We start from the raw sequence: 12,232 nt of genomic DNA, 5'->3' as shown, positions 1-12,232 counted from the left end.
CAACTTATTAAGTAAGGAGTACCACCTTATGATATAGATACCAATGCAATGAATTACTGCAAAACTCACAAAAAATCAGGCAGCAAGTAAATTACAAACATGTAGTTTATTTCTAAAAGAATTATGATTAACAATCGCTCGAAACTTGATGAAACATACAGGGACTACAAAATATAAAGCAACCTACACATATGAATGCAAGGCCTACCTCTCCAGTCTAGCAGTTTTGAGTTGTCAACTCAGCCAAGTGCATAATTAAAGTGTTGTGTATCTTAACTCACGTAATTTTCAGTTGATGCTGCAATGTGGATCCTTACAGTTGTGACATATTAGTGAGCTCCCTTCTCCATAACACTGTTAGAATCTTGCTAAAGGACCTTGGATCCTAATTTTCCATGGAATTTGGAGTTGAACTTTAGTACTTTTCATAAGAGCCATGTGCACTGTGGACTGCCTCAAGTTCAAATGAATAATGCGTGGCTACACTATTATGTAATCAGCCCATTGTAAAGGCAGGAAACTATTTGCATAACAAAGCAAAGGCACAGGTCAGCTCACTTGACCTAGGATCTAACAAAGAGAGTCAGGTTGGTCTGTGTACAGTCATGAAATGTACAAAAGGAATGGTACAATTGAAACTGTATACATTTTCCTGGCACGTGTGTGTAAATGAAAATAACTTTTCAGAATTAAAGGGTACACGAGAATGTGCTTAGAACTCTCCATAGGTATATGTCACTACCTTTTCCATATTGAAACCAGCTATATATATGTCACTCAGTTCTTATCAAAGCTCATGCCAACATGCAAAAACATGAACTTAAGTCTGAAACAGTGTAAACTGTGGGAAAAAAAACAGAAAAAAAATTTCCACAAAAGCTATGGAACTGACAAATTCCATAAAAAATATGTTTAATTTCTGCAGATTTTCTACAGAAAATTATCAGCAAACTTCAATAGAATTTAAAGTTTCTATACACATTAAAATTCTATAAAATTTAAATTTTTCTACAGAATTGTATTGAAAATTTTCAATTGAATTTCAATGGAAGCATATTTCCATCAGATTTCCATAAAATATACAGAATTTCTATAGAATATCAGAGTTCAATAGAATATCTACAGACTATTTTCGTAAGGGAAACATGAAAGAAATAAATACAAAGTTATTTTTTAGAAATCTTGTAGCGAATATAGCTCTAAATGTAACATCAGACCTTTAGGGAGATAAGAAAACTGCTGCAGAAGAACTTGGTGAATATCTTTTTCACAGGAGGGGAGGAAGGAGGCTTAACTATGTACTTAACATATTATCAACAAAAAGATTTGTAGGGGACCAGCAAAATAAAAGTATATTAAAGCATACCATGTGTACAGAAAAGTGTAAACACCCCTGGCAACAAGGTTGGATGACCATGGCACCTTTTTGTGCACTTTTCTTCCTTCTGTTGCTTTGTCATGTCCCCAAAATAGGTTCCTCGTGATCTCAATGTTGGCAAGTGTGGAAAAGAAGCTTCAGCTTCTTCAATTACATTACCAGCAACTTCTTCTTCAGCTTGTTGAATTGCATCTTGTTGAAAAGGAAGGGATGCTATTCGGAGCAATTCATGGAAGACTGTTAGTAGTGGACCTGGAACAAATCCTAGATTTTTAAGCAAGTCAAATATTATTGGTACTTCTTCTTGTAAAAGTTTTAGTGTTTCAAAGTCACTGAAGACAGAGTCGGATGATGGCTCTAAAGAGCAGACTTTATCTGCAATTGTTTCTTTGGGATGGATGAATCCACAAACAGGTGTACTTGCTGCCAGGTTTTTTACAAACAGCCGCCACTCCCGAGCAACCACCCATTTTTCTGAGTTGATAAGATTGTGCTCCACCATCAATATGTTAGCAAGTAATGGTGCCATCGCAGGTTGGTGCTGTGCAATTTTCTGTTGCAACTCGGCCACCTCAGTGTCAGTCACAATAGGCTTTCAGAAGGTCTCTTGTCCGTCGATTACTAATGAAAAGTAAGTCACTGTAACTATATCTGTAGAATTGAACAAAGAAAAATGTATTACGATGAAAATTACACATAAGTGATTTTTGAATATCAAACTTTCTGGGACAATATTTTAAACTATGGCACAGGTAACAATTAACACTTTGTAATTAATAATTTACTGTTCTGTAACATTAAAGTTGATGAAAGGGGTGATGGTGGTGATGGTAATAACACTTATGTTGATGATGATTCATAAAAATTTTATGAACAATCATTTTAAGTATATGTGAATAAAGCTATAGTAGCTATAACTATTATTTTGTAAGCATTGGTGTTCTCTGTATTTTTTAAAATTATGACTTCTTGTTCTATTTCCCAAGGCACCCTGATATACTAGCTGTGTTGCTTTTCAGAATATTCAGATAAGACTCAGAGTATACTTCAATAATTTTACCAAATGAAGTTCAATAATATACATATCATACTGACTGAACAATATACTGAAAGAGACATCTTTCAGTTATGAGTGGTATTGATAGAGTATTGACATGTACATGCCTGATATTTATATCTTTGTTACTCATTTTGTTAGCACTGACATCTGATAGGTACTCATTCCATGATGATAGATTTCTTCGAAATGCCAGGCTTGTAGCATCCATTATTACTTGATCAGGGCAGAGCCCACACTGTAGACAAAGGAATTTGTCCTCGTAGTTGACATCTAACAACATCAAATAGCCATACCAACTTGACTTAAAATTACAGTAAGAGAATTTGGTATCAAACAAAAGGTCGTTACAGCAGTTCTTCAGTACATTGTATTCAGTGAACATCGTAGTTCTGAAAGATAAATAACAAAAACAGTTGTATCAAACAACACATCTTATACTTCCAGTGACATTTGCACGAGTTCTAGTGATGTACAAAGGCATCAGAGATGCACCCACATTCATTGATAAGCAGCTTGAAAATAAAAGGTTTTTGCCATGTTTGATTATGAATTCACTACTTGAGACAAGTCTTCAATAACATTATCATATTTTTAATATTGCTAATGGACATTGAACAATAATAGTACAAACATACTATGATTATAAGTTTGACATCATATTGTATCTCTGTTTAATCATATATGTTACAGATCGAACATTATAATTCATTTGGCAAGGGTGGGTGACCATGTAAGCGACGGCTGGTTACCAAATAAATTCACATTTTATTTTTATTACATGCCTTCCTGACAACATTTTTCATTATAAAGGGTAAACAGTTTTCATGTCTTACCTTCCACTTAAGAAACAAAACATGAATCTTCTCAATATTTTATAATCCACAAAAAATCTTCCCATATTTAGCAAGCCGTAAGTCTCCTGCCCAACATTTACTGTCCCATCACACTCAGGGTTTCTGCAACATCTGCTATGAACTATTTACAAAAAAATCACATCATTAACACAGTGTTGCTTTCATTTGGTCACATATTGGTAATAACATAACATCAATGACATTAAAAACTTACTGTAGACATAACTACCCTCAATAAAATAGTGACACTCACATTTGATAAGAATTTGGCAATGTATCCTAAATCACTACCCTGTATGTAGGCTTGACTTACTAGACTTTTTAAGCTTTTACTCATTTTCACATGTTTTGATCACGGCAACTTCAACAAAATCCCATATACAGTCTAGAATACTTCTGTACATCAAATGTCAAAATGAAGTGTGCATGGGTTGTCAAGTTTTTGAAGTTGAAAAAATATATACATGCACGCATTACATGCATGCATGCATGCAATCACTTGTTCTGTTAATCTTTCCCTGGGTATTTAACTGCCAACTGTCTTATGCACATGAAAACAAAAGTAGAGCACTATCAGCAGGTGCTGAACATGTGCCAAAATTACAACCATAATGGCATGTTAGATAGTTCAAGTATATTAATTTTTATACAAAAAAACGACACTCGGACAATAGCGCCATTATGCATTGGGTGATAAGCTGTACTAAACGTCTTTTTACATATTCTGTCATATTTTTGAAAAAAATGTAATAAGACAAAACTCAGTATATCATAAATTATTCTTACCTATAGCATTGAAAACTTGGTCAGGGGTTATAATGACAGCATTATAAGATTTTTCTTGAAGTGACTCTTCACATGAACATTTTGAACATTTCCAACAATCTCTCCTAGCAGGGTACAAATGACATAGTCCATCCTCATCTAAAGCAAAGCGCTTTTCATCATTGCTACAAAGGATCCTTTTCAACTCAGGTGAAGGCACAAAAGGTATTCTAATCATTGATCTACATGATGTCATCTGCTGTTTCGGTTTCTGTTGTGTCAGTAACTCTGCTACCTTCTGTACTGTTGTGGCACAGTTATCGGGGTCGTCTTTTTTCATGTACTCTTCAACAACTGTGACATGCTTACAGCTGTTATATCCATACCTGCAAACTGTGCATCTCAACTTGTTCTGTTCTACGATGACTACACTGTAGTTTTGACCATCTAATACACACAATATTGGGTCATTTTCATTGATTGGAAATACATAAATATCAGCCTATTTAAAATAAAAAAGTGGAAGGTTAATAATTGTAGTTTACTCTATTGCAATAAGGTCAATATCCGTGTTATTTGTTACATAAACAAAATAAAGCGATGAGAATCATGTACAGAATCATAAAAACAACGGTAAAGAATACAACAATAATTTAATAAAGAGATTAGCCTTTTATTACTTTCCAAAAGTGGCACTGCAATGTTGCAAAAGTTGTCACACACAACATGTACGGTCAACTCTGCTACCAAATTAAAGCTGATAGTGCCATGTGGTTTGACAATTCCGATGTAATGTGTTTGTACATAAAAGTGTATGATCATGATTGCCAGATTGTCAAAATTTATAGCTGATTTTGATCTAGTTTGCAGCTAATGAGTTAAGATGGAACATAGTTACAAGCTTTTTAGCAATAATTTTTTATAGCTTGTGACTGAGATATTTATCAAATATTAAGGTATAGAATTTGTTTTAGATACTTATCACATAAAAAAAACAATGCCTCTGAAGGATGACGATTTGTTTATTTTATTTTTGAGGTCAACAGATTGATACTATTTTATAGGTTCTTCCAAGTTTTGATAGATTACAGGTGTACTTATATTCAAAGCTAACAGGTATAAAGTTAAAAATAACTGGGATTTGTCATTTAGTTTAAAGCTACTCGTTTAACTTTCATTTTCACCATTAAACTTGAGAGTGCTGTCTATAATGTTCTTCCTTGGCAATCCTGCAGAGTTCTCCGTTTGTATACCCTATGCCAATGAGGTATGAGCAGCGTTCCCAGGCTCCTACCTCCATGCCTTAGCTGAGTAAATAAAAAATGTCGAAGCTATTTGAAAACCGAAATTTAGCACTGAATTTTGACTTTCAGAAACTACCGTGTAGTAATGAACACTATCATAATTACAGCTTAATGCTTCTTTTTGAAAACTATTACCTGCATTGATGAAAAGAAAATGGTGACAATAAGAATGGGCATGAGTTTAAAAGAAGTTTTACAAACAGGAGAACAACTGAAAGTAAACTCACATTCATGCCGTTATTCTCAAGTGAATAGGTGTGATCTGTAACAATACAATGTACATTATAATTGGTTAGTATGCCAAGAAAAGTAGACTGACGTCCTAACATTAATTACTGGTACACTGCCACTTGAGGATGTGTAACAATTACTCACCAAAGCAAAGATACACCCAAAGTACGTCATACTGATACCAGTCTGTACCTTTGGTGATATCAAATCATGTAGCTATCACTGTGAGGTGCACATGTATTTTCTCTTTGAAGGGTTTGTTACTTGCTAGTTGTTTAAAGTGAGGTATTCGCCAGTATGGCAATAATCATACATGGATAACAAATATTGGCATCATTGTACAACATGAAGAATAGACGATATTGTCAGGTAGTAGCCTCAATAAAATAGTTTAATTTGCTACAAAGTTCCAGGCAAATTCAGAGTGTTTCTCAGTAATGCAGTACATGTATTGAAATGCAGTGTTGTTTTCTGCCTATCGGAATTACAGATGAATTTGTCCCATGCAGTGGTAGTCAATAGTCAAAAACCATTTTGCAAAGGTAGAAGTCACTGAGTAGGAATTGGTAGTCACTTGGCAATTGACTGTACTGCAAATTTTAAGCCCTGAAATTACAGTCAGCTGCTACCTGAAATATGGGTTACACTAATGAGAGCTAGTCATTATGTCTTGTCTGTCAATTAAACGAGGACAACTGCCAAAATATTACTAAACACACAAATCATTAAGCTCAGACAACTACAAAATTATTACTCAACAAAGTACTTGCCTTCTGCACGAATTGTGGGATCAAGACCATACATTTCATCAAACTGTTTCACAATATGTAAAACAGCAAGGATGTGTTGGCAGTAATGTGCAGACACATCTGTATTGGAAAGAGGAATGAAAACAGGCAATGAGCATAACAGTTTATGGCAACTGATAAGTTTAAATTTGTGACAATTTTTTATTTAATTATGATTTTAGAACATAAATATCAAATTCTCTAAACGTAATCATATTCTTTGTTGTTTTTGTTGACATGGGTTTTAAACACAAATATATGATGTATTACAGGATGAACAATTACATAGAATTGAGTAAAAAATTGGCTAAATGGCAAAATGTTTTGAAGATAACAGAAAATAACGATTAACAGGGTAACAGACACTTCCTCTTTGTAAGATTTTTTAAAAGAATTTTATATTAAATTTGTGTGAAGCCATTTCCCTGTTTAACTTACCTTATCATGCTGAAGTAAAGGTGAAGTGCACACAATATGTACTCTGCTTTCAAACAGGCGTGAATATGACTTTGTTTGTGTACCGTCTATTTACTGTCTGTTCTGTTGTTTTGTGTCTATGTTTACAACTTTTGTCTTACGAATTCTGACCTAATGTCATTGGATGATGGATTGGTATGATTGCGATTATTTTAAATATTAAGTTAAACTATATCTGAACTGTATCTACTTGTGAACAGAAAACTCAAAAGCTGTAGTTGATTGGCAGTCCCAATATGTTGTCAATCAAAATGCCAACAAGCATCATGTTTCCAGGCTTGTTCACCTTAACAGGCTTAATGTGGTGTTCATATGAATAAAATAAACTCGTCCATATGAGAACCATTGTTGATGAGCAATGCCAGTACAAAATCAAATGATGGAGTGTACAATTGAAATCAAAGTCTGAAAAAATCTGTATGAGTTAATTGTCTGGTTTGAACTAAAAAAAAATATACTTGAATACTTGTTGTATTCTGGACATCACAAAGGTCTTAAAGTTTGAGATAATTAGATTTTAGAGATTAACTTTTACCTGAAAATGATGCTTTCACTTTGACATTTAAAATATCTCTATTACATCACTGCTATAAGGGTCAAACGACGAAGTATGAATTCACTCAAGAACATTATTGCACAACTTTGTTTGTCTTCTAACTTGAAGGAATTCACTAACCTGAAAAGATGATAGATTTAAAGACATGTTAATAAATAATTTAACATCAAATTGTCCCTAATACATTTTATATTTTTAATGATACATTTATAGGAAATAAAAGCTAATGTCTTCCAGATTATAATAAAAGTTTGCCTGCATTTATGTTTATGACTAACACTGAATTTGGACATGTTCCCAACATTCAATCAATTCACCTTATGGCAGAAAACAGGAAAATTGTACTTCAGGTGAAGCTTATAATTAATGGAAACAAGGTAAGAGTTAAGCATGTTTTCATACCCTAAGAGGGCAATCTGAGTTTACACCTTGTACAATGAAGTTGTCATATGTATCACTGCAAGGGACAATTCGACGATACATTTGTAAATTGTGGATATAACATTCTTGTGGAAGTAACTTTGAGGCAATGGCTGTAGCTGGTGGTGCATCAATGGCTGTAGCTGGTTGTGTACATGTAGCTAGCTGGTGGTGCATCAATGGCTGTAGCTGGTTGTGTACATGTAGCTGGTGGTGCATCAATGGTTTTAGCTGGTTGTGTACATGTAGCTGGTGGTGCATCAATGGCTGTGGCTGGTTGTGTACATGTAGCTGGTGGTGCATCAATGGTTTTAGCTGGTTGTGTACATGTAGCTGGTTGTGTACATGTAGCTGGTGGTGCATCAATGGCTGTAGCTGGTTGTGTACATGTAGCTGGTGGTGCAGCAATGGTTTTAGCTGGTGGTGCAGCAACAGCTGTACCCGGTGGTGCAGCCTGTTAAAAATTCAAAAATACATGCTATACATTGATGCAATTTCTCTAACACATCTTCAAAATCACATGAATGTCACTTATAATAATAATAATAATAATAATAATGGGTTCTTATATAGCGCACATATCCACAAGTACACGTGATCAAGGCGCTTTACAACTATTATTACCCCTGGTCACTGGACCTAATATGATACCACTCAACTCCCTGGGGAGCAAACAAGAGCTCACATGTGCAGCCAATAAGCACAGCAGGGCTAACCGCACACATAACAACCTCTGTCCTACCACCCACTGGTACCCATCACTCCTGGGTGGGGATAAACAATGAGAAAGTGACTTGCTCAAGGACACAACACCACAGCCATGCTGGGGCTCGAACTCACCATCCTTTGATCGTGAGTCCACTGCTGTAGCCACTGGCCCATGATGCCTCCTTCTGGTGATTTCTCGTCACTTTATTGTCATGCAGTGGATGAAACTAAATGAAAGTATATAATCTCAGTGTAAAACTGTTACCTTATTCAGATATCTTTTCTTTCTCCAGCTTGGGTGACAAAAGTCAACTTTATGTACTCTTTTAGCATTAACACATGAGTAATATTTTGATTTTTCCATCATTAGGGGTGGGGAGTGCTGAGAGTGCCCTTCCAGTGTAAATCTTTCACTATCTGACAATAAAGTTTTAAATGAAATGCATATCACCATTACAGCAACAACAATTCATTCTATTACTATAAGAATAAATGATTTATACCTTGACAATCATCTTGGATTGCATTTTCCATGTTCACAACTGAAAACACAGTTGTTGCAGAATAAATCTGCATGCTAAGTAATACTTGTTTATCATATACCAAGTGTGGTAGGTTGAGAATTTAAGCATGCATGCAAAAGCCACCATCATCAAATGTTTCAGGACCCAATTACAAAATTGAAACTTGTTGGCAAGTCATTTAGAGAATGACTTTTGTAATACACCTTTTGGTCACTGTATAATTTGGATAAGAGCAACAGCTGCAATATAGTTTGCAGTTGGAATATTTCTTTAAAAATCAAGTGTAGGTTACGAATTTGACAAGGCAGTAACTGTGGCACGGAATATCTATACAAGTTAGATTTGGAACGGATCTCGGCTAAGAGCATGCAGGTCCATCGACTGATCGAGCGAGTTCAATGAGTTTGCCACAGCACTGTACATCACTTGGGTCGTCACATATAACGATGGAAAAGGCCAAGGTCACTTTAACCGTCGCTTCGCGATGGGATGGGTACTGATTCACAGTGGAGAGAAAAGCATGCAATTACTGTGAATCGGTACCCATCGCGAAGTGACGGTTTAGGTACCTGTGGCGTGTGTGAATCGGATGGTTTGTAAAGTCAGACTGCGTTCCGACGTTCGTATACTTAGACCATCCTTTTATAAGTATAAGGAACGTCGGAACGTAGGCTTACTCAACACTAAAACTACCCGGTCCACATCACCCCTGTGATGATATAGCGTATACTGATATAGCGTCCTGCCGACAGCATGCATCAGTCGGTATGTGTAGTGCGTTTACCTGGTTTATCAATGAAAACTATCGTTTACTTTAAAATCTATATTTAACAATACACATGAGAACATGTTAAATTTAACTTTCGTCGAAAAACAGAACTGGAAAAACGAACAAAACAACCTTGCATACACGAATCTGTCTCGATCACCACCTCCCCTGTCACCTGCACGTACAAAGGTTCCGGTAATGAGGTCATATGCCACTGCCTCACTCTCATTCTCATAGCATGGTTGACCCTATGACCTGAATTGAGCACGCGCTAAAACGGGAATTGTAACTCCAGTACTCATGGAGTCATTATACATGTATTGAAAAAAAAGTTGGCTTTGACAGATGCAATTTTCATATATTTTCTCATAGTGATTCTAATGGTACAAAATATATACCTCAAGGAATACAAGTAATAATAGTGGGACGACAGGAATTAGGGACTTTAAAGCTGTAACTTTTGTCCATTTTTTCAGTATATATATTCTGCTTCTGCATATCAACTACTGTTTCTAAATACTTGGCATTTCATTACAGTTCAGGGATCATATTCAATCCTGAAATGGTATGCACCCCCCCCCCCACCACAAAAAAAAAGAACTAAAAATATAGCTAAATGTAACAGCCTAAGGAGCTTTAAATACAAAGAAGATGACACCTTTGTTTAAAAAGAAAAGAATGACAGGTTTGGCCAAGCACTTTTTCTCTATCTGGGTTTCTAGAGTGCAAAATATGTATCTCAAGAAGCACAATTGTCATAAAAGAGAAGAGAATACATTTTTTATGTTTGTACTGCACCAACAAAAGTAATATAGTATCCTGGATATGTTTATGCACTATAAAATGACATAATTTGACAAAATATTGGGTTTAATGCTCATAGAATTCTCTTTTTTTCATTGTGCTTCTAAGTATTACAAAAAAGAACGAGAAGCACAATTACACATTATACAGGGATTTTTCGTTTTAACTGTGACCCAACACTAAGGAATTTTGCTTTAACTAAACATTGCATAAAAACTTGGTTTTAACATTCAATTTCCCAAGATTTTCTTATTGTGCTTCTTAGAGTACAAAACATGTATCTCAATAAGCACAAGTCATAAAAGAGGGGAGGAGATTTTTATGTTCTGTTAAACTGTGACCCATATTAGGCATTCTAAATGTAACTAAGCAGAAAATAACATCATTTTTCAAACAAATTGGTTTTAACATGCCATTTTCTTATCTTTTCTCAAAGTGCTTCTAAGAGTGCAAAACATGTGTCTCAAATAAATTAGGGATAGGGGTCAGGAGCATTTTTATGTTTAAAAAGTGGCTCATACAGGACTTTCTAGATTAACCTATTATAAAATGACGTAATATCATGTTGACTTCACGCAACTTCCCTCTCTTTTACTGATCATGCTTCTGAGAGTACAAAATATGTATCTCATGAAGCACAAGACATAGGGGGAGGAGGGACTGAGGTTAAACAGTGACTTGCTCTTCAGGCATTCTCAGTTAATATAAGCATAAAATAACATCTTTTTCTTACAAAATTAGTTTAAACATGCCATTTTCTTATCTTTTCAGATTGTGCTTCTAAGAGTAGAAAATATGTTTCTCAAGAAACACAAAACAATATAATTGATTAGGGTTGGGAGCATTTTCATGTTTAAAAAGTGCCACACACAAGACATTCACGATATTATAAAATGAAATAAATAAACAAGAAAATGTTGAGATTAACTGATGTAATTTTTCCAAATCTGGTTTAAACATTAAATTTTCATGTTTTTCTCATTGTGCTTCTTAGAGTACAAAATATGTATATAAAGCACAAGATATCATATTGTCTACAAAATTGGTTTTGATATTCAATTTTCCTATCTTTTCCTCATTGTGTTTCTTAGAGTACAATATATATCTCAAGAAGCACAAGACATCACATTGTCGAAAAGATTTATTAACATACAATGTTCTGTATATTTGTCTAATTTTGCTTCTTAGAGTAAAAAATATGTAGCTCAAGAAGCACAAGACATATTGGCTTCACAATTGGTTTTGATATTCAATTTTCCTATCTTTTTCTCTTGTGTTTCTTCAAGTACAGTACAAAATATATATCTCAAGAAGCACATATCATAGTGTCTATAAAATTGGTTAACATTCAGTGTTCTGTATATTTGTCTTAATGTGCTTCTTAGAGTACAAAATATGTATCTCAAAAAACACAATATGTCATATTGTGTACAAAATTGGTTTTGATATTCAATTTTTCCTATCTTTTTCGCATTGTGTTTCTTAGAGAACAATATATATCTCAAGAAGCACAAGACATCATACTGTCCACAAACATTGGTTTTAACATTAAATGTTCTGTATATTTGTCTCATTGTGCTTCACAGACTACAAA

The 12,232-nt window shown here is 34.7% G+C and overlaps 1 protein-coding gene across 1 annotated transcript; it reads right to left on the bottom strand.

Annotated features, from left to right (window-relative positions):
• Nucleotides 1-7,963: 7,963 nt before the first annotated feature.
• On the bottom strand, nt 7,964-8,715 carry LOC139130605 (uncharacterized). The gene is made up of 2 exons (XM_070696355.1): nt 8,674-8,715; nt 7,964-8,287 (listed from the first exon to the last, which is right to left on the bottom strand). The coding sequence occupies exons 1-2, from the start codon at nt 8,713-8,715 to the stop codon at nt 7,964-7,966; spliced, it is 366 nt and encodes a 121-aa protein (XP_070552456.1).
• Between the last annotated feature and the right edge of the window lie 3,517 nt (nt 8,716-12,232).

This window comes from Ptychodera flava, chromosome 4, assembly GCF_041260155.1.
Source record: "Ptychodera flava strain L36383 chromosome 4, AS_Pfla_20210202, whole genome shotgun sequence".
Lineage (NCBI taxonomy): Eukaryota > Metazoa > Hemichordata > Enteropneusta > Ptychoderidae > Ptychodera > Ptychodera flava.
The sequence above is the reverse complement of the archived record's forward strand: the minus strand, read 5'-3'. Positions and strand labels throughout refer to the sequence as shown.